Below are 27,715 nucleotides of genomic sequence, written 5' to 3' on the forward strand. Positions count from 1 at the left end.
TAAGGGAGGGAGAGAGGGAGAAGGAAGGAAGGAAGGAAGGAAGGAGGGAAGGAGGAAAAAGGAAGGAAGGAAAAAGGAAAGAAGGAGGAAAAGAAGGAAGAGTAAGGAGATACCTCATACAGCCATCTCAATAAATGGGGTAGGAGAGCATTTTCTAATGTTCAACACACATTCATGATTTTAAAACAAAAGAGTGAAAAAATATTAAGAAACGGGGAAGAGAGCGGTACTCCACTCTTCCAAAGATCTTCTGTAAGGCACAAACAGGAACATCATAGTTAGTGGGACAGGATTGAAAGCACTTTGAGTTCAGGTTTACAGTTTCAGAAGTTTAGTCTGTTATCATCATGGTGAAACATGGTGATGTATAGGCAGGTGTGATACTGAAGAGGAAGCTGAGAGTCCTGTATCTTGACCCCAGTCAACAGGAAGGGAACTGAGGTACTGGATGTCCACAGTGACACACTTCCTCCAACAAGGCTGTTTCTATTGCAATAAGCCACACATCCTGATAGTGCCACTCCCTGCGAGCCTAGGGTGGCCAATTACATCCAAACTACTACAGGGCCCCAGGGCCTCGCACTTTCCCTCTGCTTCCCAGCTGCCATTTATCACACACAGGAGCTAAGAGTCTCCTCTACCGTGTGGATCACTGTGATGTATTGTGCTCCACAGCCCCAGACAATGGGGATAAACAACCATGGGAATAGGAACCTATGAAACCATGAGCCAAAATTTCCTTTCTTAAATTTATTATCTTAGATATTTTATTGCAGCAACATACAGCTGACTAAGACATGGTGATAACTATTTTTCTTGCGCTTTCTAGAGCAAGAAAAATCATTAGATCACTAGATCAAATCATTAGCACATTTATTTTCATTCTCCCTAACGTGCATATGTCTGCCCCCTTGGTGTTCTTCCAAGGTCACTCACTTGTCTGTATCCCAATATTTCTCTATAGATATTTGTCATATTGCATTGAAGCTTACCTAATCACCCTGCTGCAAATTGATCACTCTTTTTTTTCAATTTGTCACATTCTCTCTCTCTCTCTTTCTCTCTCTCTCTCTCTCTCTCTCTCTCTCTCTCTCTCTCTCTCTCACACACACACACACACACACACACACACAGTATGCAAGCATGTGTTCACGGAGACAACGTCAGGTATCTACCTCAATTTTCTCTTTGTCTAATTTGAGACAAGATCTCTCATGGAACCTGCCTCTGGAGGCTGGCTGAACATCTTCCTGTCTCTGCCTACCCAGGGCTGAAGTTACAACTATCTACTGCTGCATCCAGGTTTTACCTGGCTGTGGCAATCAAACTCATTTTTTCACAGCAAGCACTTCACAGACGAAGCCATCTCGCCAGCCCCCTAAATGACCACACTTTAGATGAGGCACTGGTGGTTAAGGTTTCGATATGAATTTTGAGGCACACAACTCAGATCCCTAATAAGAGTCTGGCTTTCCCTCTTTGAGCTCTACGACTGGGTTACATAGCTTCACTTTTCTGTGGAACAGGAGGTTTACGATCTCCCACCGCTGACAGTAAAGAGCCTGTGTGCTTGCTATCCTATGATAATCCCCTTTGGTTCTAGCACAGCATCTAGGAATAAATGATCAAACGTCGGCGGAAGTAGAAGACAGACTCTCATCAAATTTGATGTTTTCCATGAAACGAGATCATTCAGAGTTCAGAGAAGCTCGAGACTTCATTGGCCACATGAAAGGGGCTGCTGAATGTAATGGTGGCGGGGAGTGGGGGTGAGGGATAGGCTTAAGAGAGATGGAGATGGAGTATGAAAAAAAATCACTTATATTTAGGAATTACTTTATAATCAGAGTCTCTCCAAATCTTCACAGCTCCACTCAGTGGATGTCATTATTATGACTGTTATTAATATTCCCATTTTCCTGATGAGGATGTTAAGGCCCAGAGTGTGAGGCTCACCTTTGTTGTTTTCTCCTCCTGAGGACTCCTAGAACCCACACAAAGTAACTGTTTATGTTCTGCACATCTCCGGCCTCTCTTGCCTTTCTGCTCAGCCTGACAGGGGTTAGAGGACACCGTGCTTCCCACCTTGTTGTGCGATATTTGATTACACTGTGTGAAGATGTGGCACTGTGATCGGTTTAATAAAAAGCTAAATGGCCAATAGCTGTACAGGAGGGACAGCTGGGGCTTCTGGACAGAGAGAGCTCTGGGAAGAAGATAGCCGGAGTTTCCAGTCAGACTTGGAATAACCAGATGGGCATAAAGGAGATGAGGTAATGAGTGTGTGGAAGAGCATAGATTCAAAAATACGGATTAATTTAAGTTATAAGAGCTAGTTAGAAACAAGTCCAAGCTAAGGCTGAAATTCCATGATAATAAAACTCCGTGTTGTTTATTGTAAGCTGGTGGCCCAAAGAAAAATCTGCTCACATTGCCTGGTTTTTTATTTATTTTTTTTATTATTGGTGGTGGTTTGCTTTTTAAGAGTCAAGACTAGTATTATTCTTAATGTTGCTGGTGGTGTGTGATTTTAGAGACCAGTTAATGTTCACTGAAGACACACTTCATGTGATACTTACTGTTGATTGCCAGGATCTGGAACCACCTAGGAAACAAGTGTAGACACGCCTGTGAGGGACTGTCTATATTAGGCTAGGCCCTGGGCTTGCCGTGTTCATCCACGGGGAAGGCTCATCCTGCAGTGGGGTGGCACCATTCCCTAGGTCCTGGTCCTGAGTTGGATATGAAGGAGGAAACTAGTTGACTGTGAGCACTTGTCACGCTCTGCTTCCTGGCTGCAGGTGCAATGGGACCAGTTCCCAAGCTCCTGCCACCATGCCTTCCCATCAAGATGGTCATCAGACTGTATGGGGGAACACTGAGTCCGAATGATGAGCCCTTCTTCCCTGAAGGTACTTTTGGCAGAGTATTTTTTTCACAGCCACAGGAAAACCAAGGCAAATAGCAACAGATGAACATAACAAAGAAGACTCTGAAACAAACAAAACTATCTAAGGGAAGCTTATCAGCTAAGCAGTAGAATGGAGAAGGGATGCATGCAAGAGGCTGGCGAGAGCTTTGGACATGGGAGACAGTCCAGTTCCTGATTTTCTTGTTGCTTTGCTTGTGAACACTTTTTACCAGCCTTGTTGTGCTAGTCAGTGTAGCATTGCTGTCATAAGTGTCTTAGATAATTAACTTCTAAAGAGAAAAGGTTGGTTCTGGAAGCTCTAGCCCATGACTATGGGGTTGCTGTTGCGTAGGGTCTGCTAAGGCAGTAGCATGTGATGGCCAGAGCACGTGGCAGAGCAAAAATGTTTACCTCATGGCTAGGAATGAAAAGAGAGGTATAACCTCACGGTGTTGTATATGCATGTTTGCTGGTGTGTGTGTGTGTGTGTGTGTGTGTGTGTGCCCGTGCGTGCCCGTGTGTGCGTGTGTGCATGCGTGCATACAAGCATGATCTCTAACTTATTTTCTGAGACAGGGATCTCTCACTGAACCTGGAAATGCCGATATGACTGGTCTGGCCAGCCAATGCACTCCAGGGATCCTCCTGTCTCTGCACCCAACCTACTGTCCAGCACTGGGATTACAGGCATATGCCACCATACCTGGCTTTTACATGGGTTCTGGGGGATCCAGACACATATCTTCATGATTGCATAACACATACTGTACCATCTGAGCTCCCTTCCCATCTTTCCCTCCCAATCATTTCTGAAGGTATGTTTCTAATGACCTGAAGACTACCCACTAAACATCAACCTCTCCATAGAACCTTGAAAGTAAACTTTTATGGGGGGGGCACTGAAGATCCAAACTGCCACAGCCATCAACTTATGTACTTAAAGTAAGTGGTCTGATTGTACATAATTTATTCCTAAAAAAGTGTATGTGTGTATAAAATTAAAAATCACTAGAAATTCTACCACCAAGAATAGCCACTTAAAATGTTTTATGTGTTTTTATGTTGTCATGGCACAGCCACCTCTCTCTCTCTCTCTCTCTCTCTCTCTCTCTCTCTCTCTCTCTCTTTCTCTCTCTCCCTCCCTCTCCTGTCTTTTCCTCAGTCTCATATATCATGGAAACCTTTCCATGTCAATACACAGACTGCTGCATCAGCATTTTATATGGTAGTGTGTCACTGCAGCGTGATGTATTTCACCAATTTTGTGGAGAAATTTCAGATTTCTCCTGTTATAAGTACCACCAACATACATCCTTGCAACCCAGCTCTTTATGCGTACGTACCCTTGGTTAGTGCCATATTCCAGGAAAATTACTGAGTCCTAGGACCCATCCCTTTCATAAGGGATGCGAGGCGTCTTTGGGAAAGGATTGCCTTCCTAAGAGCTGTCCCAAGGTGTACACCCTCCATTCCTCTCTGTCTTCACTGCAGTCCAGTCAGACGCCCCGAGAGTGTTTCACGGAGCAGCGCTACTACTCCATGCAGACAGCATAGGGTAAAATCCTGCTGCCTGGGGAGCAGACAGCATAGGGTAAAATCCTGCTGCCTGGTGTATATGATACCTCACCCCTTCGGGAGTCACTGAAACCGGACAAAGCCAGGGTCTCAGCCAGAAAACCTCCACATTCAAGACACCTAAGGGTCTGAAAGCACTCCTAACAACCATCCTGGATGCAAACCATCCAGGGCCAGATCGCTTCCTGACTTGCTAAAGAAACACTGATCCAAGGGCCTGACAAAAAGAGAATTTTTCCTTCCAAGCTCAGCTGCTTTCTGCCTCTTATTCTCACGTAACCTCTTTGGAGCAAACTCTGTTGGAGAGGCACATCTCCCCGGTGGCAGGGACCTAGAAGTTGTGACATCACACCTGCTGCTTGTCATTGCACCTCCAGTTGGTTCCCTTCATTCCCAGCCTGCTGCACATGGCCTCAGGATAGCCGGTTCAGGCCTTCAAGACAAAATATCAACAACAAAAAAGTGCAAGTAGTAATCGCGTTTGTTTCCTTCCCTCCTGTGAGGATGCCATCAAATAATGCAATCAAATTCTCTGGCACTAGCCCTGGCCCTGCTCAGGAGATGCTGAGGCCTGGTGTTATGACGTCCTGTGATATGACGCCCTGGGCTTCATTTGGTCTCAGGCAGGAGAAGCTTCAGAGGACAGTTTCTGTCCCATCTACAATGGTTATCTATACAAAGGGGGCAGTCACTACTGTCATTTCACAACTGCCTGAGGACACCGATAAACTGAGGACAGGCAACCCCATCCTTAGGTGTGGTCTGTCCACGCCTCCTGCCACCAGGACCACGCCTGACAAATAGAACAGAAATTACAGGCGTCTGATTTAAGGCTGTGTGTGTGTACTCTTCTCTCGAGCCAAGCCCCAAACCCTAGCTCTGTGGCTGCATCAAAGGACCATCTCTACTCCAGCCTCCAGGCCCAGAGTAAGCAGCAATTTGAGAGGCAGCCCCCTTTTATTTTTAGCCTCAAAAACCCCTAAAGCCTACATAGCAGCGCTCACCAAAGCGTCTCTTACAAAGCTGTTGTTTGACTTCGGTTGAGAAAATGACAGGCTGAGTTCTGCACCAAGAAGAGAAGGGGGATAAATGGCAAATGGAGTTGGGGGGGGGAGAGAAAAAAAGGAGTCCCCCCTCCCCCCGCCAACCTCCATCTCCCTGAGTCCTCCCCTAGGCCTGGGTGGACCCTGCCTGGGTAATCGTCCCCTGCTATATTTAAAAACCACAGATGTGTTTGGAGGGGACTTAATTTTGGAATTGCGGGCGGCGTCTCCTGGGGACAAGGGGAAAGCCGGTGCTGAGCTCCCGCCTGCTAGCTTCCAACTCTGGGGAATCCAGGTCAGGACGCGTCGCCTTCTCGCAGCTGCCGCCGGCCGCGAAGCTCCAAGCTCCAGGGCCCAACGATTGGGTGGGTGGCCTCTGGGTAGGGCTTGCGTCCGCATTCGATCTTCCGGGGGCTCTCTGTGCGCGAGGATCGGGCCCGATGTCCCTGGCCCGCCGCGAAGCGCTGTGCAAGTCTCCCCTCCGTGTGCCAGGCTAAATATGCGCGGCTTGTCATTCGGTGTGGCTGTCTCCCAGCTGATAGGGTGACGTCGGGTTTGGAGGCTTAGAGATTGGCTTTTTGATTTGGCTTCTTGCGGAGGCTTAATGGGCAAAGCTCTAAGCTCGCCCAGAAACCGGCCCCTACGCTCGTCCCCTCTGCACGCTGCGAGGCCGAGACGTCTCCCGCGGTGACGGCGGGCGAGGTTGAGTCGCGCGCTCCCAGCCTCGGGAAAGCCCGGGCGACGCGGCAGCCAGCCCCCGCCGGGGTCCCTCCGAGCCGCCAGGGCGCGCCGCGCTGCTCTCCGTCCCGCCCCTCCCGCAGGGATCCCCAGGCGAAGGCGGCCGGGACTCCGGGCCTTGCCCGGGCCACTCTCGGGCCATCGGTGTTTTTGGCTCAGCGCCGAGGGTCCGCACTCCGCGCCCTGAGCCCTGGCCCCCGGCGCTCGAGTTCCAGATGCGTTGCCCCGCAGGCCCTTGACAGCTGCCAGCCCTCGAGCTCCGGCGGGTGGCCGCGGCGGACTGTCATGCCCTGGACGCCGCTGCAGCCGGCCCGCAGCCCGCGGGGGCGATGAGCCGCTGCGGCCGGTGAGGAGCCGGGCGGCTCGGGCATCGCGCACCTTTCTAACCCGCCTCACTTGCCCATCGGGCTCCGGAGGCTGAGGGGAATCGGTGAGTAATGGGATGAGCCCACAACCCACCCCCACCCCCGGTGGGCGGCAGAGGCAGAAGACGCCAAGATCTGGGGTTTAAGATACCCCCAAGAGGGTCCCTGGTGGAGAAGAATCATAAGTTATTTCTGAAGATCATTCGCATGCACTGCCTTCCTGTAGGTTAGTGCCAGAAGAAGTGGGGGAGGGAGCTCGGGAAAGTGTACGTTGTGTATGCGGTGTTGCGGGGAGGATCTCTCAGAGTGTCTAGGCGAGGGTGCTTGGGTTGCCTCCAGAGATGCCTGTGAGCCATGGCACTGGAAACGTGGCTACAGTCCTGTCCTGGGTTTGCTGACTTAGTGGATGGGGGCATCTCAATGGGAGAATCTGCTTGCCAGATGTGTGTGTGTGTGTGTGTGTGTGTGTGTGTGTGTGTGTGTGTATGCGCGCGTGCGTGCGTGCGTGTGTCTCGCCGGTGCCAGGGCTTGTTGGGCTCCTGAGGCTGACTGCCCACCGGTTCTGGGGTTAGGAGGGGGACCACGTTATTCCCTTGGCACGGACCCAGGTATATATATACACACACACAAACACACACACAAACACACACACCACCGCACACCGCACACATACACGGGCACACCAACCTTGGGACTCCATTGGCGCCGGCCCGCAACTGCAGCCTCAGCGCGCCCGTTTTTCTCCCCTCCCCAACCCCGCAGACTCCTGGGCCAAGCAGAAAAGAGAGACTCTTAAGTCCTGAAATTTTAGAGCCCCCATGGTCTGGGAGATCCCAGGCCCTGGAGAGAAGTGAAAGTCTATAACTAAGCCCCCCTTTTCATCAGTCCCTCAACTCTCTCTCTCTCTCTCTCTCTCTCTCTCTCTCTCTCTCTCTCTCTCTCTCTCTCTCACACACACACACACACACACACACACACACACACACACACACACGCCCTCATTTTAAGGCTAGCCCTGCTTCTGCAGGCCCTGACTGACCGGCCTGAGAACCTGAGCTACTGGGGCAGAGGCTGAAAACGATTTGCTAGAGGGGCTTTGTGGGGTGGGGGGTGGGGGCGGGGGAGGAGGCAGTTTTTTCCTTTTTATTCGTTGTGTTTTATTTTTAACCATGTTGAGGGGGGCTAAATAGAGCAAACGCCTTTAATGCAGTGCTGTAAATTTCCTCGCTCACTGCCTGCCTCCTATCCCTCTCCCCCCTCTCTCTTTCTCTTTTGGCAATTAAAAACAAACCTCTGAACCTTTGGTGCTAAGGTTTGTTTCCCAGGCAGAAAGATTGAAATTGGGTGCAATTTATCAGAAATGCAGGCTGCAGCTGGGCGCCAGGTGCCCAGCTTCTGGGTGGCCAAGAAACCCCAAAGGGGGAGGCTCGTGGGTACATGATAGGAACACATCCGGTCTTCTGGTGGGGTACCAAAAGGGAAGCCTGCGGGCCTCCAGCGACCTGGTGGCTTGCAGCCGCGCTCCTGTGATTAATCTTCCACAGCTGTTGTGCTCTGTCTGTCCAATTGAGCTGAGCTCTTGTTTACCTCGGTTTTCAAATATAGCTGCTGCGCCACGATCTTCCTGAAACAGGGGCATCAGTTCACTGTGTATGGACAAATGACCTCCTGCTGGCCCTTCTCCCTATCGCCCCACCCCCATGACTGCCAACGTTGGCTCACCCAGCTTTGAGAGGAAGCTACCCCTAAACTCGGGCCTTGCAGTGTTGCAAAAGGTTGATGGCCAGAGCTTTTGGCGACTGGATGGGGACTAGTCACCCTGGGCGGGCACTGCAATCTACATTCTCATTAGCCGTCCTTCACACATGTCTCTTTCTTTAAATAAATGAACCGTGTGTGTGTGTGTGTGTGTGTGTGTGTGTGTGTGTGTGTGTGTGTGTAAGGGGATCCCACAGAGCCTATATAACTGGGAATTGTCTATAGTGGTTCCTTCTTAATTTGATGAAGACCAGAAGGCCATGGTGCAGGTCCCTTTACTTGGAATGTTCATTGTTCTTCCACACTTCAGTCCTCAACACCCCTTTCGGGAGAAAGCTTTCCATTCTTTCTGACTAGGCTCGATTTCCTGACTCTGTCAACCCACAGTCTGAACCTATCACTTTGAAGTGATCTAAGACGCAACTCAATTTTACTGATGTCACTGAGCGACGCCAAGAGCAGCTCTGGACAATGAGCCCTGCAAAGACAGGATGGATAACTGGCCGTTTATCCACAATGCATCCCCAGGGCCTAACCCTGTGCCTGGCATGAAGCTGGCCCTTGGTAACTGTTTTGTTAAACTAATGGAATCAGAGGGTTATGCTATATCTTTGCCTCCGTGGGTGTCTTCTACTCCGAGTCAGAGAAGAGAGGGAAGTTTCCAAACTAACTCTGTTTTGTTGTTGTTGGCTTTGTTTCGTCTGTAGAATCAAGCCAGGCCTGGCAGCATCCGTCTGTAACCTCAGCAGGAGGATTACAAATTCAAGGCCTGCCTGGGCAATTTAGTGAGAGCCCATCATCAACAATGAAAAAGATTGGTGTGTGGGGGTGTGGGCCAGTAAAACAAGGTTGTAGCTCAGTGGGAAAGCACTTGACTAGGATGATCATTTAATCTGTAGTACTATAAAAGTAAAATCCCCTTGCTCCGGATCCCTCCATGAACTGGCACTCTGACTCCGTGCCGCAACCCTCTTCTATTTCTTGTGCCAAGCAGTTCCTTTGTATAATCTCTAGTCACAGTGATGCGTATCATCCGTAGGCAGTAGTGTGACATTGTTTCCCACCCTGTCTGGTCCAGCCATTGCCCACAGTCAGGATTTAGGAGATATCACCATCTTGGTTTCTCCTCACAGTCCTAAGTTTGATAAGTGGCGTGGAGTAATTTCCTTCCCTCGAGTCCAGTTGCTTTGCCTAGAGGTTCAAATATTTTCTCCAAAAAGAGAAAGCCTTCTCTTGATATCTAGGGGAGACATTTATTGAACAAGCATTCAGGAAGCACTTACTCCGCCAGATATAAGCTAGGTAACAGAGGCATGCGAGACAGAATGGTTCCTTTTCTCATAAACACACATGCTAGCAGGGACACCGACCAATGAGGAGTCAAATACTGTATAAAGTGATTTCTGCTACCTGAAGGGCAATGTCAGATCGGTGGAAGTAAATAGAAACAGTCACCTCTTCTCGGGGCCTGGAGGCTACCTCTTAGGACAGCTGAGCTCAGAAAGGAAGGATGGGTTCAGGTTAGCTTTGGTGAAAGCAGTGAGGGAACAGAGGGGGATAGAAGATAGCGCTGAGTGAAAAGAGCAGTGTTTACGATGTCTAAAGTGAAGAGGGGTTTTTCTAAATGCCTGTACACAGAGATGCAGGGGGATGTGTCCGGAGAAGCTGTAGGGTCAAACCGTGAAGGGCTTGCACTCTGTGCGAAGGAATCACACGGAATTTTCCAGTGAGGCTTTAGGAAAGCTTTAACTCCAGAAGTGAAGGAGCAAACTAGGGTTTTATACAATATACAGACGCCGGCTGGAACTGGGATGTAGGACCAGTGGGAAGCTTCTGTAGCTCTCCAAGTGTGCTAATGGAGAGAGGGGTTGTGCGCAAACTAGAATGATCTTATAGTTTTGGTTGTGAGCCTAGCCTTTAAATATCTCCAGTCCTAGAAAGCTCTTTTGAGAAAGGTGGTCCACTGATTTTCTTCAGTGAGGCTGGCTTATTGTTCATATATGCCTTGAACAGACATTGTAAACGAAGCCTTGGAGGAGAGAGACCTTAGAAGGGAGGAGAAATGGCTCCAGGATGTAAAAGGCATACTTCCTGGTACTCTGAGCTGCAAAGCAAGACAAAAGATGAAGGATGGAGAGGTCTTTATAGATATGAAAACCTTCCCACCCCCAGAAGGAGCACGGAAAGATGAGATAGATTCACATTTATATTAAATCTGTAGAGACCATTGGAGCAGGACTTCTAGATATGTGTGTATGAAGACAGACTTCTTGAAGGAACCATTTGGTGGAGTTGCTAAATCTAATCACAGGATCCTGGCTATTTCGCTGTTTTATACAGAGTCACACCTACTAAGAAAACTGCTTCGCTTCATCCTAGATATAGCATGGAACAGGCCAAGGAGCATGAGCTGCTCTGATTCGTGACTTGACAAAATCAGGTGACCCCGGTTGTGCAAGAGCGCTGGGTCATGCGGAGACTGAATCTGGAAGTAAGGACTAGAAGCTAAGCCTACCCTGGCTTCCAGGTGGTGCTTTCTAGATTCTTTGAGAGGAGAGGGCCTCGCTGTCGAGCGGAATGAAGACTGTGTGGTGCAGTCAGACTTTTCCCCTCTATCATGTCTGCTCCACTCGGCTTCTTCTCCAACCCTGTCACTACCCTTAGGACCCCTCTCCTTTCCTGAAGAGCAACTGCACTCTTCCTAAACAGGACTCCTCTTATCTGGAGTCGCTTGCTCCTTGAACACAGAATCCAATCTCTCCACAAGCCCTGCTCTAAAACGAGTGTCGCGAGTCCACTTTCCTCTCCCACCACCCTCTGCCCTTCTGACCTTGATTAAAGTATTGAAATTGTACAGTGATCATTATTCTATTTCCTTATCGCTCCATTGCTCATCACTTCCTGCTTTTCTCCACTTTCTACCCCAGGACCTCCTACTCTCCAGACTCTAGTGAGCTCTCTCTCTCTCTCTCTCTCTCTCTCTCTCTCTCTCTCTCTCTCTCTCCATACTCGCCTTCATCAGGTAATGTGGACTGTTAGCTCCTCAGACCTTTCCTTGCTGGGCTTCTGGTGGGCTGAGTTCTGCTATGGTCCCTCATCTACTTCTTCTCAAAGAATCTGCCCCCTTCCCATTTCTCACTTTCTCCACTGTTCCTTGGCAGTCTTCCCTGGTGGCTTGTGCTATTACTCCAGGATGTTCCTGGAGCATGTGCCTCTAGCTCCGCATGCCTCTGCCTTATGTCCAGCCATTTGCACACAGTCTGAAACAGGATGTCCATCAGTTGCAGGAATTGGATATACTCAGTGATACTCAGTTGACCTTCCTCAGTGTGCAGTCCCTAGTGGCCTTCTACTGCAATACTCAACGGCTTTCTCAGAATGACAGGCAGTGCTCTGGGCCCCCAACTGCTCCAACTCTCCTGTTTCAACCTCAGCACCGCTTTCCCCTAGGAGAAAATATGTTAAAATAAAAATGCAATACAAACACTGTGTCCAGGGGCCTACCAAAAGCTCTGCCCACATGACCCACACTGGTCATACTCCCTCCCTAGCCAGCCAGGGAACCACCTTGTGACTGTGCCATTTTGCTCCTTGGAAGGAACTAAAGGGGAAGTAAACTTGAAGGGAATCATGAAGGGAGGAGAGACAGAGAGAGAGAGATGGTTGACTGAACACCAGATTCTTCATCTGTGTGAAGTGAGAAGGCCTTTGTAAACTCTTGGCGCATTGACTGGCTAAATCTCTGTTGAATGAATGAAGCAGGGTCAATACTGGTTGTCAAACTCATATCCTCCAAAACAAGAGGCAGGTGCAGGTGAGAATGCTTGAGCTGAGGGGAGGAACTGAGCTGATTTGGACTGTAGACAATGCTCTCACACCACATGGTTCTTCTGGTTCTTCTGAAGGAACAGAACGTGCTGTTTTCTGAGGGTTTTAGCTAACCGTTTACTCTCTCCCTATGGATCATCGGGAAGCTTGAAGTCTCAAAATACATGGTTTCCTAGTCATTTAATTCTATGGTCATTCTTCATTCATTCAATAAATATGTATTGAGCCCTCCATATCCCAGTCTCTAGTCTGAAGCACATTTCTTGCCCAGATAGAGTTTTTTATTTCTCGGTAAGCCAAAAAAGAAATAGACAAAAGCAACAATGTGTTCAGCAAGTGATACGTGCTCTGAAAGACATGAAAATGACATGGCAGAGAGTCCTGGAGAAGGGCCACTTTCAAATAAAACGAAAGGAGAGTCTGTGAAGGAGAGTGCCATTGCAGACCAGAGCGGAGCGAAAAGGGACATACGTGGATATGGTTGAGAGAGACCCATAGTCAGAATCATTTGCTAACTTTACCTTAGTGGGGCTGCAAAGCATGTCAACAAGAGGTAAAGTCAGCCAATTAGCAGTTAGAAGAGGAGCGGAGTGTCCAGAACTGCTGAGATGCAAAGAATGGCATGATCTCTTTGGTAGGTAGTTTTTTAAAAAAAAATGTCTAGTTGGTTTTGGTAGCACTAGCCTGTAATCCCAGCACCCAGAAGACGGAAGCAGGATAGCAAGTTCAAGGTGAGCATGGGCTGCACAGCGAGGTCCTGTCTCAGGAAGAACCTATCTTGTGGGGAGCAGATTATATGAGTTGGGGCAAGAGTGGCAGGTGTATTAGAAGTCAAGGCAAGATAGGCAATTCTGACTGGACAGAAGTTAGGCCAGAGTGTGACACGTATTTACACTCAGTAAATCTGAGACCACATGCAGGCGGCACTAACTTCAAAGAACCTATGGGTTTTATGGGAACACAATAAGTACTCAGCAGATAAGAGCCATCACCATCACCACTACCATTACCACCCCAACCTGCCAACTCCTCCCCCCACACACCAGGGAATCAATAAATGAAATAAAGCTTTCTTGTACTCAAACTTGGGTTTGCATTAATCTTAAAACTTCGTATCTTTCAAAACTAAAAAAAAAATAAATAAATAAAATCCTCAAAGCACTATTTCCTGGGAGTGATGCTTTCAAAGGCACCGTTCCCTCTATGGCAATTACGTTCTTATTTTTGACAGACAGGAGATCTCTAACCCCACCCCTTCTCTAATGTTCTCAGCCAGTGATTTTAACTTCCCAGACCTCTTGCTTGAATTTAGACACTGTCCTGTGTACATTTCAGTGTGCTCACTGGGGGTGGAGACAGGGACACTCTACTCCGTCAGGCTACTGAATTAACAAAAGCCTTCACCTCCACTAAACCGAGGAGCACACTAGTGCCTTGGTTGGATTCCAAGGACTCCCTGCTCTCTTCCTTGGGGCGGGGGAGTCATGTAGAACTCTTGCTGGTCTTATTTTGTTTGTCCAGTGTTCCATAAAGTCCTGAGCTATGTAGGCGTGTGACTTGGATCTTTTGTGACGATTCCTCCAGATCCCCTTTCTGGGGTCCTGGATCTCTGAAGCAGAAGGAGCATTCATTGGAGGACCAGTGTGATGCAGAAGATGCTGGTGTGATGAGCTTGCTGTGACCCTTCATTCCTTTCTTTGTCTGTCACCTTGTAGCCCCCGTTTTCCCACTTCAACTGATTCTACCTTGGGTAGCTCTGAAACCGATGGCTTCCTCAGCATTAGTTTCTCCTGCTCCTTCCCCCCCAGTGCTGAGAGAGTTTAAACTGGCCTTTGCTTCCAGTAGGCTCTGCTTTTGTTCATCCAGGGGGGTTCCATGCTGCCATCACTGCAGACTGTTTGTCCAAAAGAAAATCTTTTTTTTTGCAATTTATTTATTTATTTTAAAGTTAAAACATAAAAGTAGATTTTATTTAAAGGTTGTGGGCATTAAACTAGGGCTTCTTGCACGTTAGGTATATACTCCACCAGTAACTTAGTTATACTCCAGCAGCAAGGGCTAGCATTAATGACCACAAACTAAAAGTTAGACATATTAGAGAATTCACATAAATTTTCGTTTGGAAAATATAACGTTATTTATATGACAGTTAGGAAGTCTTATTTTTTACACATTTAAATTAAGTTTCAATAATCAATTAAAAATTGCTGCAGAAGAAATTGCGAATATTTTATGTGTTATATACACCACACATGTAATTTTCACTGAGATTCAGAGTTCTATTTTTTGTGTGTGTGTGTGTGTGTTCCCTTTGAATTCCAAAAGAAAATCTTAATCCTATTTCTCTTCTGCTTAAAAAACTTTCAGGTTATATTGCTCCTCATATTTTCCAAGGTGACACCCAATTCTTTGGTGAGGCATTCAAGGCCTTCTAGAGATTTCTCACCTAATCCCACAGCTGTTCTCAGATGCCCTCTGCCGCAGCACATTGTCTGCCTTTCTCTAAATTCATATTGCGCATCTTGAGTTCCACAAATTCCTTCTACGTTGGGCTTCCTTCTGTCCATGTTGACAGTACACCAGCTTTTGCCTAGCTAGCTACCACTCAGTTTTCAAGCCATAGATATGTTAGCTGGGTCACAAAACTGGCCCCAGTGGCCCCATGCCAGTCTAATCCTTTCTTCTTCACACTTCCTTGCCATATTGTTGTATGTCCTTCCACATATAACACTTCTTTTGTCCTAATTACTCAGTTTTCTGTCACTTTTCTCCAATGTGTGCTTTCAAGAAGGATGATATTTTTGTTCGTCTTACTCAAATCTGAAGATCTTTGCTCACAGCATCCCCAACAGATGGTTCTCCAGCCTCCAGTTGAATGCTGCCAAGGGTGGGTATCATTCTTACTAATTTTCTTCTGAGCATCCATTCAATAAATCTACTGAGTATCTACTATATACTAGACGCTGATTTAGGCACTGGGGATACAGAAATATGATAAAAATCTCTAACCCCTCTTAGAATTTTTTTGTGTGTGTGTTTGTGGGGAAAAATACATTTAGAACAAAGGTTCAGAGTAACCTCTCACAGCGTGTCAACCTGCGTCACTGGCACACAGAACTTCACGCAAGCATGAGTTGGCAAGTAAATGAATGAACGAGCGACCGAAAAGGTCACAGAAACTAGTGATGGCTGTGCTGTCATCACCGAAAGGAAAAAATAACTAGAAATCTGGTTAGCTGAAACCAGATGAGCAGAATCCCTGTAAGGGAAGAACACTCTAGTTCTGTGTATCCTCAGTACGAGCATAACACGGCAAGCTTAGAGAGAACAACCAAAAGGGAAAATATCCTTATGTCAATGGAGAATGCTATCCTTGGCACTGCACGAAAGCACATGGGAGTCCCTGAAGGTGAGAGTCGTGCACAGCAAGGCTTCATTGCAGTCACTTGTAGGTCATGATGCCGTGGAAGTCCTTCTGGCCCAGGAAAATCCTTAATGGTTGAAATCCCTGAGAAACATAGGTAATCAGATCCTGGGTTTTCTTTCCCAAGATTCCCAAACCTAGCAGTATCTCGACGATCAATGGAGGAACTTGATAAAAACACAAATATCTAGGCTCTAACCCTAGGAAGCCTAAAATTAGAACGGACGTGGACTCTAGATGTCCACCCTTTCTGGGGTTCCCAGGTTATTCTGATACACAGACATCTCTAGAGTGTGGACTTACTTCCATCACCATCTCCAGTTGAGGGAGGACGATGTGAAGTTGTAGATTCCTTTAACCTAAGCAGAGGCCCAATCCTCCCAGGTCTCTGGACCATTCTCCCTGTTGGTGACTCCACAGATTCTCTGGATTTTGTAAGTTTAGGAAATTGTAAATATCTTTCAATCATGGGATGTTAGAGGGGGAAAAAAAGATATCCAAGTTTTACTTCTTGGCTCCTATCAGTGGTTTTTCGTTGAGGATAGTCACTCATCTAAATCTCAAACAAGAGGAAGGATAGATTGCTCAGTCACTAATATCACTGACTACTTTGGCAGGGCATCTAGGTTTGGTTTGCAGCACCCACATGGAAGATCCAAACTGTCTGTAACTCCAGTTACAAGGGATCCAATGCTCTTTTCTGGCCTTATGTGTGTGGTGCACAGATATACATTGCAGACAAAATACTCGCACACACAAAATAAGAACATTTTTAAAAACTTAAGCAACAAAATCTTCTCTTACATTGAGTTGAAATCTCTCATGGAACTGCCAGAAAAGTGCAGATGTTGTGGCCGTACACAAATAATCCCAGGGCAGTGTAAATGCTCGTCTGTGTGGATCAACATATTAAGAAAACGAATAACTCATTTCTGAAGTAGAGGAGGGGGGTGTCGCTAGGAAAGGCTTCCTAGGAGTGGAGTGTCTTGGACCCCAGTTTGCTTTTCTACTTGCCCAACAAGCTTTCCTTCCCTGGGGCTTAGAAGCAGACTTTGCAGTTGATATTCTGAGTTTCAGAGCTCAGATGTGTCACTTGCTTGGCTAATGGACCTCCTGTGAGGCCCATTAGGAAATCGCTGAGCACCTATATCTTCTTTTCTAGAACCCAGACCAACACCTGTCTCACTGTGGCACTGTGAGGTGTTAAACAGGAGACACAAAAGTGCCTAGCACAATGCCAGCCATTGAACGGGTTCTTAATGGAGGCTCGATTTTATTGTCATTCCTAAGTCTATGCTTCCTCTATAGTGTGAATAGACAGAAGCTCTGCTCTGGAGACGTTCTTTTCTTATGTGTGGGGTTTCCTGGAAAATGTTGGCAGGGTTCCATGACATCGTCACATGGTTCAGGTGCCGTTCAAACGTGTGAGGGTTAAGAGAAGGCAAAAGGTGGCCTTTGTATGAGATTGGAGGGGAAAGACTGTGCAATATGGCTGCCTGTGTCACTGTAAGATTGTCCGCATTATTTTAAAGTTCTACTGCACTTCAGCCGCTCCCCACGTCACCACCTTAGAGCCACCTACCTGAGTGCTCAGGGCAGCAGAGCAAGAAAAGGGCATCAGTGACTTCCCAGGATGTCGCATTCATCAGAAGATAAACTCTATGAGGCTGGATACGAGTGATAACTCATTCATGACTGTACCCCAATCAGCAGCACAGTGCCTGTCCCTAAGTGGACAAGGAACAGTTGCTTACAAAATGGACTCAATCCAAGAGGCTTTTGGTAAATCCAGAATGAAAACTCTCCTTGACCTTGTCTCAGCCTCTTCTCCCCACCACCCTCCCTTGGCTTATTCTTTATCCTCTGAGCTCTGCTTGGGAATCTGAACTCCAAGACTGGCTCTCCTACTGCTCTGGGCTGATCTAACTCAAATACATCCCTTCCCAATAATCAAAGCATCTTTGAGTTGAATAACTGTAAACACTGTCGAACCCAACCTGAGCTTTAGAGATAATGCAGGTATTGCCCCTAAGAGCATCACAGACCTCCCAGGGTCTCCCACTCACTGAGACACAACTGCGAATCAATCTTGCCTTTTACTTTCAAATTCAAGGCTTACTATTTTGTTTCAAGCTGCCTTGGAGCATGTAGGACCTGCAGGCTTGTGGGGGTGGTGAAGGAAACCTCTGCATCCAAGAAGACTCAACGTTATTCTTTCTGAGCCTTTGCTCAAAAAAGGATCCCCAAACCTATGACCCAATATGATGTGTTCCTGACATAGACTTCCAAAATTCAGGTGCCTACCATTCCTCTTAGTAACTGTGATTTGGTCAACTGACTTAACCTTTCTGAGCTCGAATGTGCCATCTATAGAATGGATCTTATCATGCCTCCTTCCCTGGGAATACAAGAAATAATGCAAGAAAAGCATTGAGCATCATCCAGATTCTAATTGCGTCAGATGATCTACCTGAGCATCCGAAGACACATCTGTCTGCCATACCCCTTAGACAGAGCAGGGAGTTGAGGACCTGCAAGGACTCTGCCCAGACATCTCCTGAGGTGGGCAGAGGAAACCCAGGAAGCTCTGCAGTGTGCTTGTATCCAGATGACATGTCAGAGCAAGCGCAGCTGGGCTGCATCTCTAACTTTAATGTGAATTGGCTGTGACGCCTGTGCAGGGGGGCCTGGATTTAGAAGCAGAGCAGAATGACTCCACCGAGGCTGGTGACAGGCCCTAAGCTCTGTTCCCATTGGAGAAAGTGGAGGGCGTAGCAGGAGGGAGAATTGCTCAGTCTGGCCTGGTGGCATTGTTTTATTAATGATCTGGATGAGCAGAGGAACAGTGATTTTAATTAAATTTGCCAGCAATATTAAAAGATGTCGGGAGCTACTGCTGAGGACACAGACACCTTGCAGAAGGCCCTGGGGGGTGAGGGGGAGTGAATTAGGAAAATAAGCCAGGAAAGAGACAGGAGGTCGTGGACGAAGCCAGGACATGCGTTCTGCTGAAGGAGCAGAGGGTCGCTCTGTGTGGAATAAGCCATAGTCCCCTGTTATCTGCAGCTGCTCTGTCCCCAAATATATTTTGAACTAATCTTCCTCGTCCAGTCTTTTCGTCCTTAGAGCCATCCTAAGCCTTTGGTGAAATGGATTTTTCTGAAACACAAATCAGACCGTGTTATTCTTCTGTTTAGAATCCCATCATTGGTTTTCCTTGTCTTAGGATAAAACTCTATCTTCTCAGCCAGTCATGGAAGACCTGTAGTGAATGGACACTCCCCTGCTATCCGGCTTCTTCTTCTGGCTTCTCTCCCCGCCATGCTCTCTTTCCTGTAATCCAAGGCACACAGCAGCCTGTCTCAAGTCTCCTTGTCTTTGCCTGGGCTGTTCTCTTTGACGGGAATGCTCTTCTTGCTTTCTTTATTTTCTTCTTCTTTTTTTAAAGCTCACTCAAGCTTGAAGACCTATTTCAGGGATCATCTCCTTCAGAACTGCCTCCCCGAGTCCCACGCTGGCTCAGCGCCCTCCCCGAGTACCCGTAGCATTCTGCCCTTGCCCCCACACTTTGTAGGGAAACTGTCTATTTTTGTGTCTCTTTCTCCTCCTACTCAAGTGTACCTTGGCGGGCAAACACTGTGTCTCGTTTTTCATTTTACCCACTGGCATGCCGTGGCAAATCACAGGCATTTGTCAATATTTGTCAAGCTGAACGATGAGGAGAATATTCAGGTGGGTGACAGAAGCAGGCAGCCAGTGTAGACCTGAGCCTGGGGATTCCGAAGCTCTGCCAAATGACTAGTGTCTCCTCTGTGGGTACAACTACACAGTCACATTGATCCCGAGTCCACAGCAGACTGGAAGCTGACTGGAGCCATTCATGTTCTACAACAAAATGGGACCTTTTGGTAAAATCGACTGGCTTAGAACTGTAGGTTTTATGTCATTTCCCTGTATATATTGGCTCTGTTAATGATTTCTTTTGGCTTAAACTTTGAGCAAATGATTGAAATAAGACATTTTCTCAAAAATACAAAAAAAGAAATAAAAATTTTACTAACTTCATAGGGCTGTTCTAAAAATTGCAAATAGCATGATGTGTGTAGTAAATACTTATCAATAGCAATTGCTGTTAATATGTTTTTCAAGTTGAGCCCTATCCCTGGGTCTGGGTCTTTAAAAGGGTAAGAAGATACCCCGAAAGATTAGAATCTGCCGCAGTTTGTATTTGGGCCTGGAACAATGGCATTCAATAAAAAGACAATTGACTTTGTAAGTAGAGATGTCCCTTACAGTCTAACAACACTGCAGCCAGAATCTATTTCTGGGGTTCGGAGGGCGGAACGAGAAAGCAGGCACTCAGAGTTTCTTCCTTCAGCACCAAACACTGGTGCGAGTGCTTACTAGCCAATCGCCTTTCTGTCTTTTCCTTTCATTCTTGCCTTCAGCTTGCCTATTTTCTTAGCCTCCAATTCTAGTCCCACAACAGGGCATTCCCCATGATAGCCTGGAGCCACAGTATGTCTGCAGGACTGAGGACTAACTAAGACCATGGCTCTGCCCTGCTGATCAGGACAACTACCTCCATGATGCCCCATGTCTGTGGATGGCTACCCACTTGGGGAGGCCACCTTCGTTCACCCCATGGGCTCTTGATTAAAAAGCTGCTTCAGCTGGGCCCACCTCCATCTCTTCCTGCACGGCACCTGTGAGAATCCACCAAGTCAGGAGCTTTCAAAGTAGAGGCTAGAAGGCAAGATCCTCCTTTGTCTGCATTTCTCAAGGGCAAATGAGTATTAGAGTTGTGAATGGGGATCTCTGTGCACACCACAGCTCCAAGACCATTTTCCAAGCTTTGGAAGAGATGCTGAACATCTTCAAGCTCTCTGCTCCTGCATAGTTATCTCATGACCCCTTAGCTACCGCGTGAGGTCAAGGACAAAGACCCCAAGCCACTGTTATGGTGATGATGATCAGTTCCTGGATTAGTGTTGGCCCCAGCATTGGGCTGCTGTTCTGGGCAATATGAAGGAGAGGTCATCTATAGCTCTCTGGAAGGAAGACCTTTGTAGTTAGAGTATAGGCTGAATGTCTTTGTACTGGGGAGAGTTTCTGTCAGTGAGTTTTAGGAATTTAAAGAGAGCCTACACAACCTCTAAAATTGACTCATGATTCATCTATGAGATCTTTATATATTTCCAAAGCAATTAACTATAATTTAGATCATAAAATAGTTTTTGAAGCAGGCTGATTGATCTCTCGGGAGGCTTTTTTTGGTGACTACATTTATCCGTTTCAAAAGTGCGCATTTACGAAACACTGCTAACTCCTACTCAGGATTCCACAGTAAACAGGGGAGACCCAGCCCTTGCTCTTATGCGAGCACAGCTTAATGGATAAGACATTAATCATCTAATACTAGAAAACAAACATACAACTTCAGAGCATTTAAAATGCCAGAGAGAAAGACTCCAGGGGGAGGAGATAACAGAGACACTAACCATTTCAAGCAGTCAAAGGACATTTTTTTTTTTTTGGTTTGTTTGAGAAAGTGATACTGGGTTGGTACAGAGTGTTGTTAGGATTGGAAGGTACAAAGAGGAACCTCTCCTTCCAGGTATGAATAATAGCACATGCAAAGGGCCTGAGGTAGATACTAGCTTGTATAATCAGGGAGAAATGAAGGAAGGGCATTACTGAATTGTAGTGAGGAAATAGCAGAGGATGAAGCGGAAGATAATGAAGGAGAGAGCTACCGCAGGGCTTTCTTTTTGCTGGTCATGGTAGGGAATCAAGCATTTATACCAAGAGGAAGAAGAAACTATGAAAGATCTTCAGCTAGGGGAGTGAGACACTTACATCTGTGATTTTATGTGTGTGGGGGGTGGGGGAGGGATGTTTGATGGTTATGCTTGATTGGAAATATTATTCAGTGGTAGGGTACTTCTGTAGCAGGTGTGGGGTCCTTGGTTCTCGTCCCAGAATCCCAATAGTACTGACTGAAGAGGAAAGCAGAATTGAGATTTATTCTCTGGCAAGAGTTGGAGTGGGGCTTTTAGTTAGAAGGTCACTGTAGCAGGTCCATCGGATAGGGGACTATGGTGGCTTGGACCTTGACGGTGGTGGCGAAGATGGGAAAGAGAGCTACCAGGATTCAGTGCGGGACTGGACACAGAGCAGGAGGGAGAGGCTGCTTGCAGACGAACACCTGTTTCCTAGCACAGATAACTGGGTAGGTGGGAGCGATGCTTCCCAAAGTGAGAACCACTGGAGAAAGAACAGCCCGAGTGGAAGATGAGGACCTTGACACCTCTGAGGCATTGAATGATTGGAAGCCCACGTCCACGCATTACTAACCACAGTCCACAGGGTTTTAGCGGTGAGGGGGAAGTAGATGGCTTGCCTATAAAAACTCTGGCTTGGTTGTTTCCATCCCTGTTCTGTCTGAGTGAGCCAGTGAGCGGAAGGACACACATTTACAGCCGCAAATGAAGTACTATCAGTTGAAAGCGCTGAGTGTCCTTCCAGTCTCTTCAACACGGCCACCACGCAGTGTTTTGAGCCCGACAGATAAGGCCGCGAGCCTTCCCTAAATATGCTTCACGTCTTTACAGACGTGCTTATGAGAACTGCTCACATGTTTTATTAGTAACAATGTCTACTTCTTGGCCCTTTCCATATTTTCCCTCAGAATTCAGCGGCGGAATGATCCATAGCCTGTCCTGCGCATGGTTTGATAGGCGATCCGGAGGCACAGTGGTCAAGGTCGGAGGCATACTTTGCAGAGTTTCAGTTTAGCTACGGTGAAGACAGCGGTCACTATGAAATTAATTTTATTATTTTTACAAGGAACCTAAAAAATTCCTGGCTGCCTCCAGAAGTTTTGTATTTGAGGAAGGAGCTTTTCTCCACAAGAGCTCAATTACACACGGAACAAGGTGTTCTATACTAGGGACCAGCTCATTAAAAACGCACCTCAATTCAGCATACACACTTATAAACCCGTGCTTTGCAAGGTTCTTGAGAATGGAGGCAAGGCAAGGAAAACCGAGATTTCTAGCAATGGTACAAGTGGGGAAAAAGACTCAGGGCATAAGGACCTCTTTTTTTATTTAATTATTAAAAATTTCCACCTCCTCCCCTTCTCCCATTTCCCTCCCCCTCCCTCTCCAGTCCTAAGAGAAGTCAGGGTACCTTGCCCTGTGGGAAGTCCAAGGCCCTCCCTCCTCCATCCAGGTCTAGGAAGGTGTGCATCCAAACAGACTAGGCTCCCCAAAAGCCAGTAAATGCAGTAGAATCAAAACCCAGTGCCATTATCATTGGCTTCTCAGTCAACCCTCATTGTCAGTCACATTCAGAGAGTCCAGTTTGGTCCCATTCTCGTTCAGTCCCAGTCCAGCTGGATTTGGTGAGCTCCCATTAGATCAGGCACACTCGCGGTCCTGACTTCCTTGCTCGTCTTCTCCCTCCTTCTGTTCTTCATCTGGATCTTGGGAGCTCAGTCCAGTGTTCCAATGTGGGTCTCTGTCTCTATCTCCATCTATCACCGGATAAAGGTTCTATGGTGATACTCAAGATATTCATCAGTGTGGCTATGGGAGAAGGCCAGTTCAGGCACCCTCTCCTCTGCTGCCCAAGGACCCAGCTGGGGACATCCCCTTGGACACCTGGGAACCCCTCTAGAGCTAAGTCTCTTGCCAACCCTAAAATGGCTCCCTTAATTAAGATATCTTCTTTCCTGCTCCCATATCCACGCTTCCTCCATCTCAACCATCCCACTCCCCCAAGTTCTCCCCAATCCTCCTCTTCTCCCTTCTCTCTCCCTATCTCTCTTTCCCCCACCCCCACCCCCGTGCTCCCAACTTTTGCCTGGCAATCTGGTCTACTTCCAAATTCCAGGAGGATAAATATATGTTTTTCTTTGGATTCACCTTATTATTTAGCTTCTCTAGGGCATAAGGACTCTTTTAAGTTTATTCTAGGGACAAGGGGAGCTACAACTCAGGACCAGGGGGTGTCACTTGGGTTTCCACTCCTAGTCTTGTGAGCTATTTCAAATCATTCTTCTACTGAGTCTCCACCAGATGGTTTTTGAGGCCAGAGAAGCTATTCGTGTCTTCCATTGACATCCATTTTTCCAAGTGAGAGACAGCCCCATATGTCAGTGCCATATGTCAATCGAGGTGAACCATCCATTTGTGTTGGTGGGAACCTGCCATTTGTTGACCCCATTTTTTTTCTCATGTCTTTTCCTGCCTCTCTGATTTTTTTTTCTAGGTCTCGGGCCTGTCAGGAGGACCATTGGTGCTGTGGTGGAGCAGGAAGCTAAGTCTTGTGTATGGCGTGGTTACGGTTGCAGCCTCTCACCTCTGCCTTCCTCCATTTTGGGCTGGTTACTTTTGTGCTCTTCCTGAATGGTCTTCGAGCAGAGGCTGGTGACTCGAGGGATGTGCCCAGTGCAGGACAGAACAATGAGTCCTGTTCGGGGTCATCGGACTGCAAGGAGGGTGTCATCCTGCCAATCTGGTACCCAGAGAACCCTTCCCTTGGGGATAAGATTGCCAGGGTCATTGTCTATTTTGTGGCCCTGATATACATGTTTCTTGGGGTGTCTATCATTGCTGACCGCTTCATGGCGTCGATTGAAGTTATCACCTCCCAAGAGAGGGAAGTGACTATCAAGAAGCCCAATGGAGAGACCAGCACAACTACAATTCGGGTCTGGAATGAAACTGTTTCCAATTTGACCCTGATGGCCCTGGGCTCTTCTGCTCCAGAGATTCTCCTGTCTCTGATTGAGGTGTGTGGTCACGGGTTCATTGCTGGTGACCTGGGACCATCCACCATCGTCGGCAGCGCGGCCTTCAACATGTTCATCATCATTGGCATCTGCGTCTATGTGATCCCAGATGGGGAGACCCGGAAGATCAAGCACCTACGCGTCTTCTTCGTCACTGCTGCCTGGAGCATCTTCGCCTATATCTGGCTCTACATGATCCTGGCAGTCTTCTCGCCTGGTGTGGTCCAGGTGTGGGAGGGCCTCCTTACTCTTTTCTTCTTTCCAGTGTGTGTCCTGCTGGCTTGGGCAGCAGATAAGCGGCTGCTCTTCTACAAATACATGCACAAAAAATACCGCACAGATAAACACCGAGGAATTATCATTGAGACAGAGGGCGAGCACCCTAAGGGCATTGAGATGGATGGGAAAATGATGAATTCTCACTTCCTAGATGGGAACCTAGTCCCCTTGGAAGGGAAGGAGGTAGATGAGTCTCGCAGGGAGATGATCCGGATTCTGAAGGATCTGAAACAAAAACACCCAGAGAAGGACTTAGATCAGCTGGTGGAGATGGCCAATTACTATGCTCTTTCCCACCAACAGAAGAGCCGCGCTTTCTACCGCATCCAAGCCACCCGCATGATGACTGGTGCAGGCAATATACTTAAGAAACACGCCGCGGAGCAAGCCAAGAAGACCTCCAGCATGAGCGAGGTGCACGCGGAAGAGCCCGAGGACTTTGCCTCCAAGGTCTTCTTCGACCCGTGTTCTTACCAGTGCCTGGAGAACTGCGGAGCTGTCCTCCTGACGGTGGTGAGGAAAGGAGGGGATGTGTCCAAGACCATGTACGTGGACTACAAAACAGAGGATGGCTCTGCCAATGCCGGGGCTGACTATGAGTTCACAGAGGGCACGGTGGTTCTGAAGCCGGGCGAGACCCAGAAGGAGTTCTCGGTGGGCATCATTGACGATGACATTTTTGAGGAGGACGAGCACTTCTTTGTGAGGCTGAGCAATGTCCGTGTGGAAGAAGAGCAGCTGGAGGAAGGGATGCCCCCGGCCATGCTCAATAGTCTTCCCTTGCCTCGAGCTGTCCTGGCCTCCCCTTGTGTGGCCACAGTGACCATCTTGGATGATGACCATGCAGGAATTTTCACTTTTGAATGTGATACCATTCATGTCAGTGAAAGCATCGGCATTATGGAAGTCAAGGTTCTGAGGACATCAGGTGCCCGGGGCACAGTCATCGTCCCTTTTAGGACGGTAGAAGGGACAGCCAAGGGTGGTGGTGAGGACTTTGAGGATACGTATGGGGAGCTGGAGTTCAAGAACGATGAAACTGTGTAAGTAACCTTCCTGTGTTTCCTTCCTGCACAGCCCACCCTGCGCCTCTCTCTGAACATCCACACAACTCCTTCCGTCGCTCTGTTCTGTCTGTGTTAATCACAAACTTTGCTTTCATCACAGGTATGCAGGATCAGCAGACACCACTGGACAGGCCCTGTGCCCAACCCCCCCCTTAAGTTTTCTCGTTCTAAATTGTTTCTAGACAAAGAGTCCTGTGGCAAGCTCTAAGCACACAGGACGTTTTGTCCATCAAGACTCAAGACGATGCATGGCAGAGGTGTGGGGCAATAGATGTTTATATAAGATCTTGGAGAATGCTAGCTGTCAAGCAAGCGCTGGGAAGGTACACAGGCTTCTCCCTCTTCCCCTTCCATACCAAGGGTTATGAGTTTGGAAACCTACTATTCTAGGACAATAATAGTCTGGCCATAATATCCTCAAGGAAATAATTGGCACTGGTTTACTTCTCCCCAGGACCACATTGCGGTTGTGCTGCATCGCCAGATTCCAGACACTCCCCTTTCCATTTAGGAACTGAGGAGCTGATTGAAACTTGGCAATGTTTTTAAGTGTCCGTAAGCTATTTTGTGGAGCATGGCTTGTCTAACTTGAATGAGGCAAGTTGATGACCAGAATACTGAAAACATCATGGAGAGGGAAAAGTCTTAGGGCCACTGTCTTTTGCCTCTAGGGTCCGGTATAAGTTTCAAATTCTGGCTAGACACTGAAGGAGATTTGCAAAAGAAACCACGTCTTCTGTGTGGTCCTCTGTTTCGCAGTTCAAGTCTCCCCGGCGCTGTTTCTGCACTACCGCGCCATCCCTCCCATCAGAACCTGGGAGGCTGTTCCTCTGTCATTTCTTGTCAATGATCCTTTCTGAAAATGGGGCATTCTGAATCTGAATTGCATAAATAACACTGAAAAAAGTAACGAATGGCTTTCTTAGCTTGCAGCAGAGTCAGCTTTTCAAGGAAGCTTAAGGAAGATGCCAATGAGAAAGGGACCCTCCTCGGAGCACCTACGGTTCCACAGCAGGAGGCGCTGTGGAGCAGAGATGTAAAGGGGGATGGAAAACTGCTCCCAGAACCTGGGGCTTCTGTTAGGAGAAATGGAGTTATTCAGAAAGCAGAAGGAAAGGAATGGAAGGGTCTCATGGAAAGGGGGATCCATAGGCCCAGGAAAGGTGTAACTGGAGAATTTTTTCTTGGGTCTTCCCATTGGGCAGCCACGGGACGATCTAAAAGGCTTCAATTCTGCTGGCAACAGCTGGGTGGCCCAAGAGATTCTACTATTGTGTTTCTCAGTCTCTTTAGACTTCGGAAAAGTCACTTAGTAACTGAAAGAAACACTTACATAAAGTGTGACGATTGCAATACTTTCCTTGTCTGGAAGGAGGGTCAGATTATCACACATGCCCTTCCAGATCTAAGATCTTCTGAACCCAAATGTAGGCACGGAGTGTTGATCATATTATCACTTGCTAAAATAGGGCAATGGAAACCGACTCCTAAAGAGAAATAGCCTTTGGGAAATTGGTTTGTCAGAACACTTGTTAGCATACGTAAAAACCCGTGCGTTATGGAGAATACTAGTCATTTCTACATGCTCTATGATAGTAGTCATGCATAAAAGGAAAGCCAGGCTCTCACTGGGAAGATGAACTTTGTGAAGTTTCACACATGTTCATGGTATTGTTGGCATGTGAGTGTTCGTTGTCAGACATTAGATGACATCAAATCCACACAATTCCCTGTAGTTGGCTAGATTTAGGGGGGAACTCACAGTCAATATTTGTCTTGCAGTGTCATAGAAAGTTAGTTTGGGGGAGATCAGAAATTGGTCCTCAATTTATTCATTCTCTTAATCATCAGTTATCCATCTAGGGTCTCTTCTAAAAACTTCTCTCTCTCCCTCTCTCCCTCTTTCCTTCCCTCCCCCCTCTTTCCT

At 47.4% G+C, this 27,715-nt stretch overlaps 1 protein-coding gene across 2 annotated transcripts in view; it reads left to right on the top strand.

The window, feature by feature from the left end:
- The first annotated feature begins 5,954 nt into the window (after window positions 1-5,954).
- Slc8a3 (solute carrier family 8 member A3) overlaps window positions 5,955-27,715 on the top strand; it is a 146,882-nt gene continuing 125,121 nt past the window's right edge. Inside the window, exons 1-2 of one of the 2 annotated variants that reach the window (XM_087911689.1) lie at window positions 5,955-6,697; window positions 23,920-25,764. In XM_087911689.1, the coding sequence (XP_087767815.1) occupies window positions 23,981-25,764 (1,784 nt within the window). In that variant the 5' untranslated portion in view covers window positions 5,955-6,697; window positions 23,920-23,980. The remainder of the gene's footprint in view (window positions 6,698-23,919; window positions 25,765-27,715) is intronic. The other variant, XM_087911690.1, reaches the window with a different exon arrangement.

This window comes from Myodes glareolus, chromosome 11 (assembly GCF_982192425.1).
Source record: "Myodes glareolus chromosome 11, mMyoGla1.1, whole genome shotgun sequence".
NCBI lineage: Eukaryota > Metazoa > Chordata > Mammalia > Rodentia > Cricetidae > Myodes > Myodes glareolus.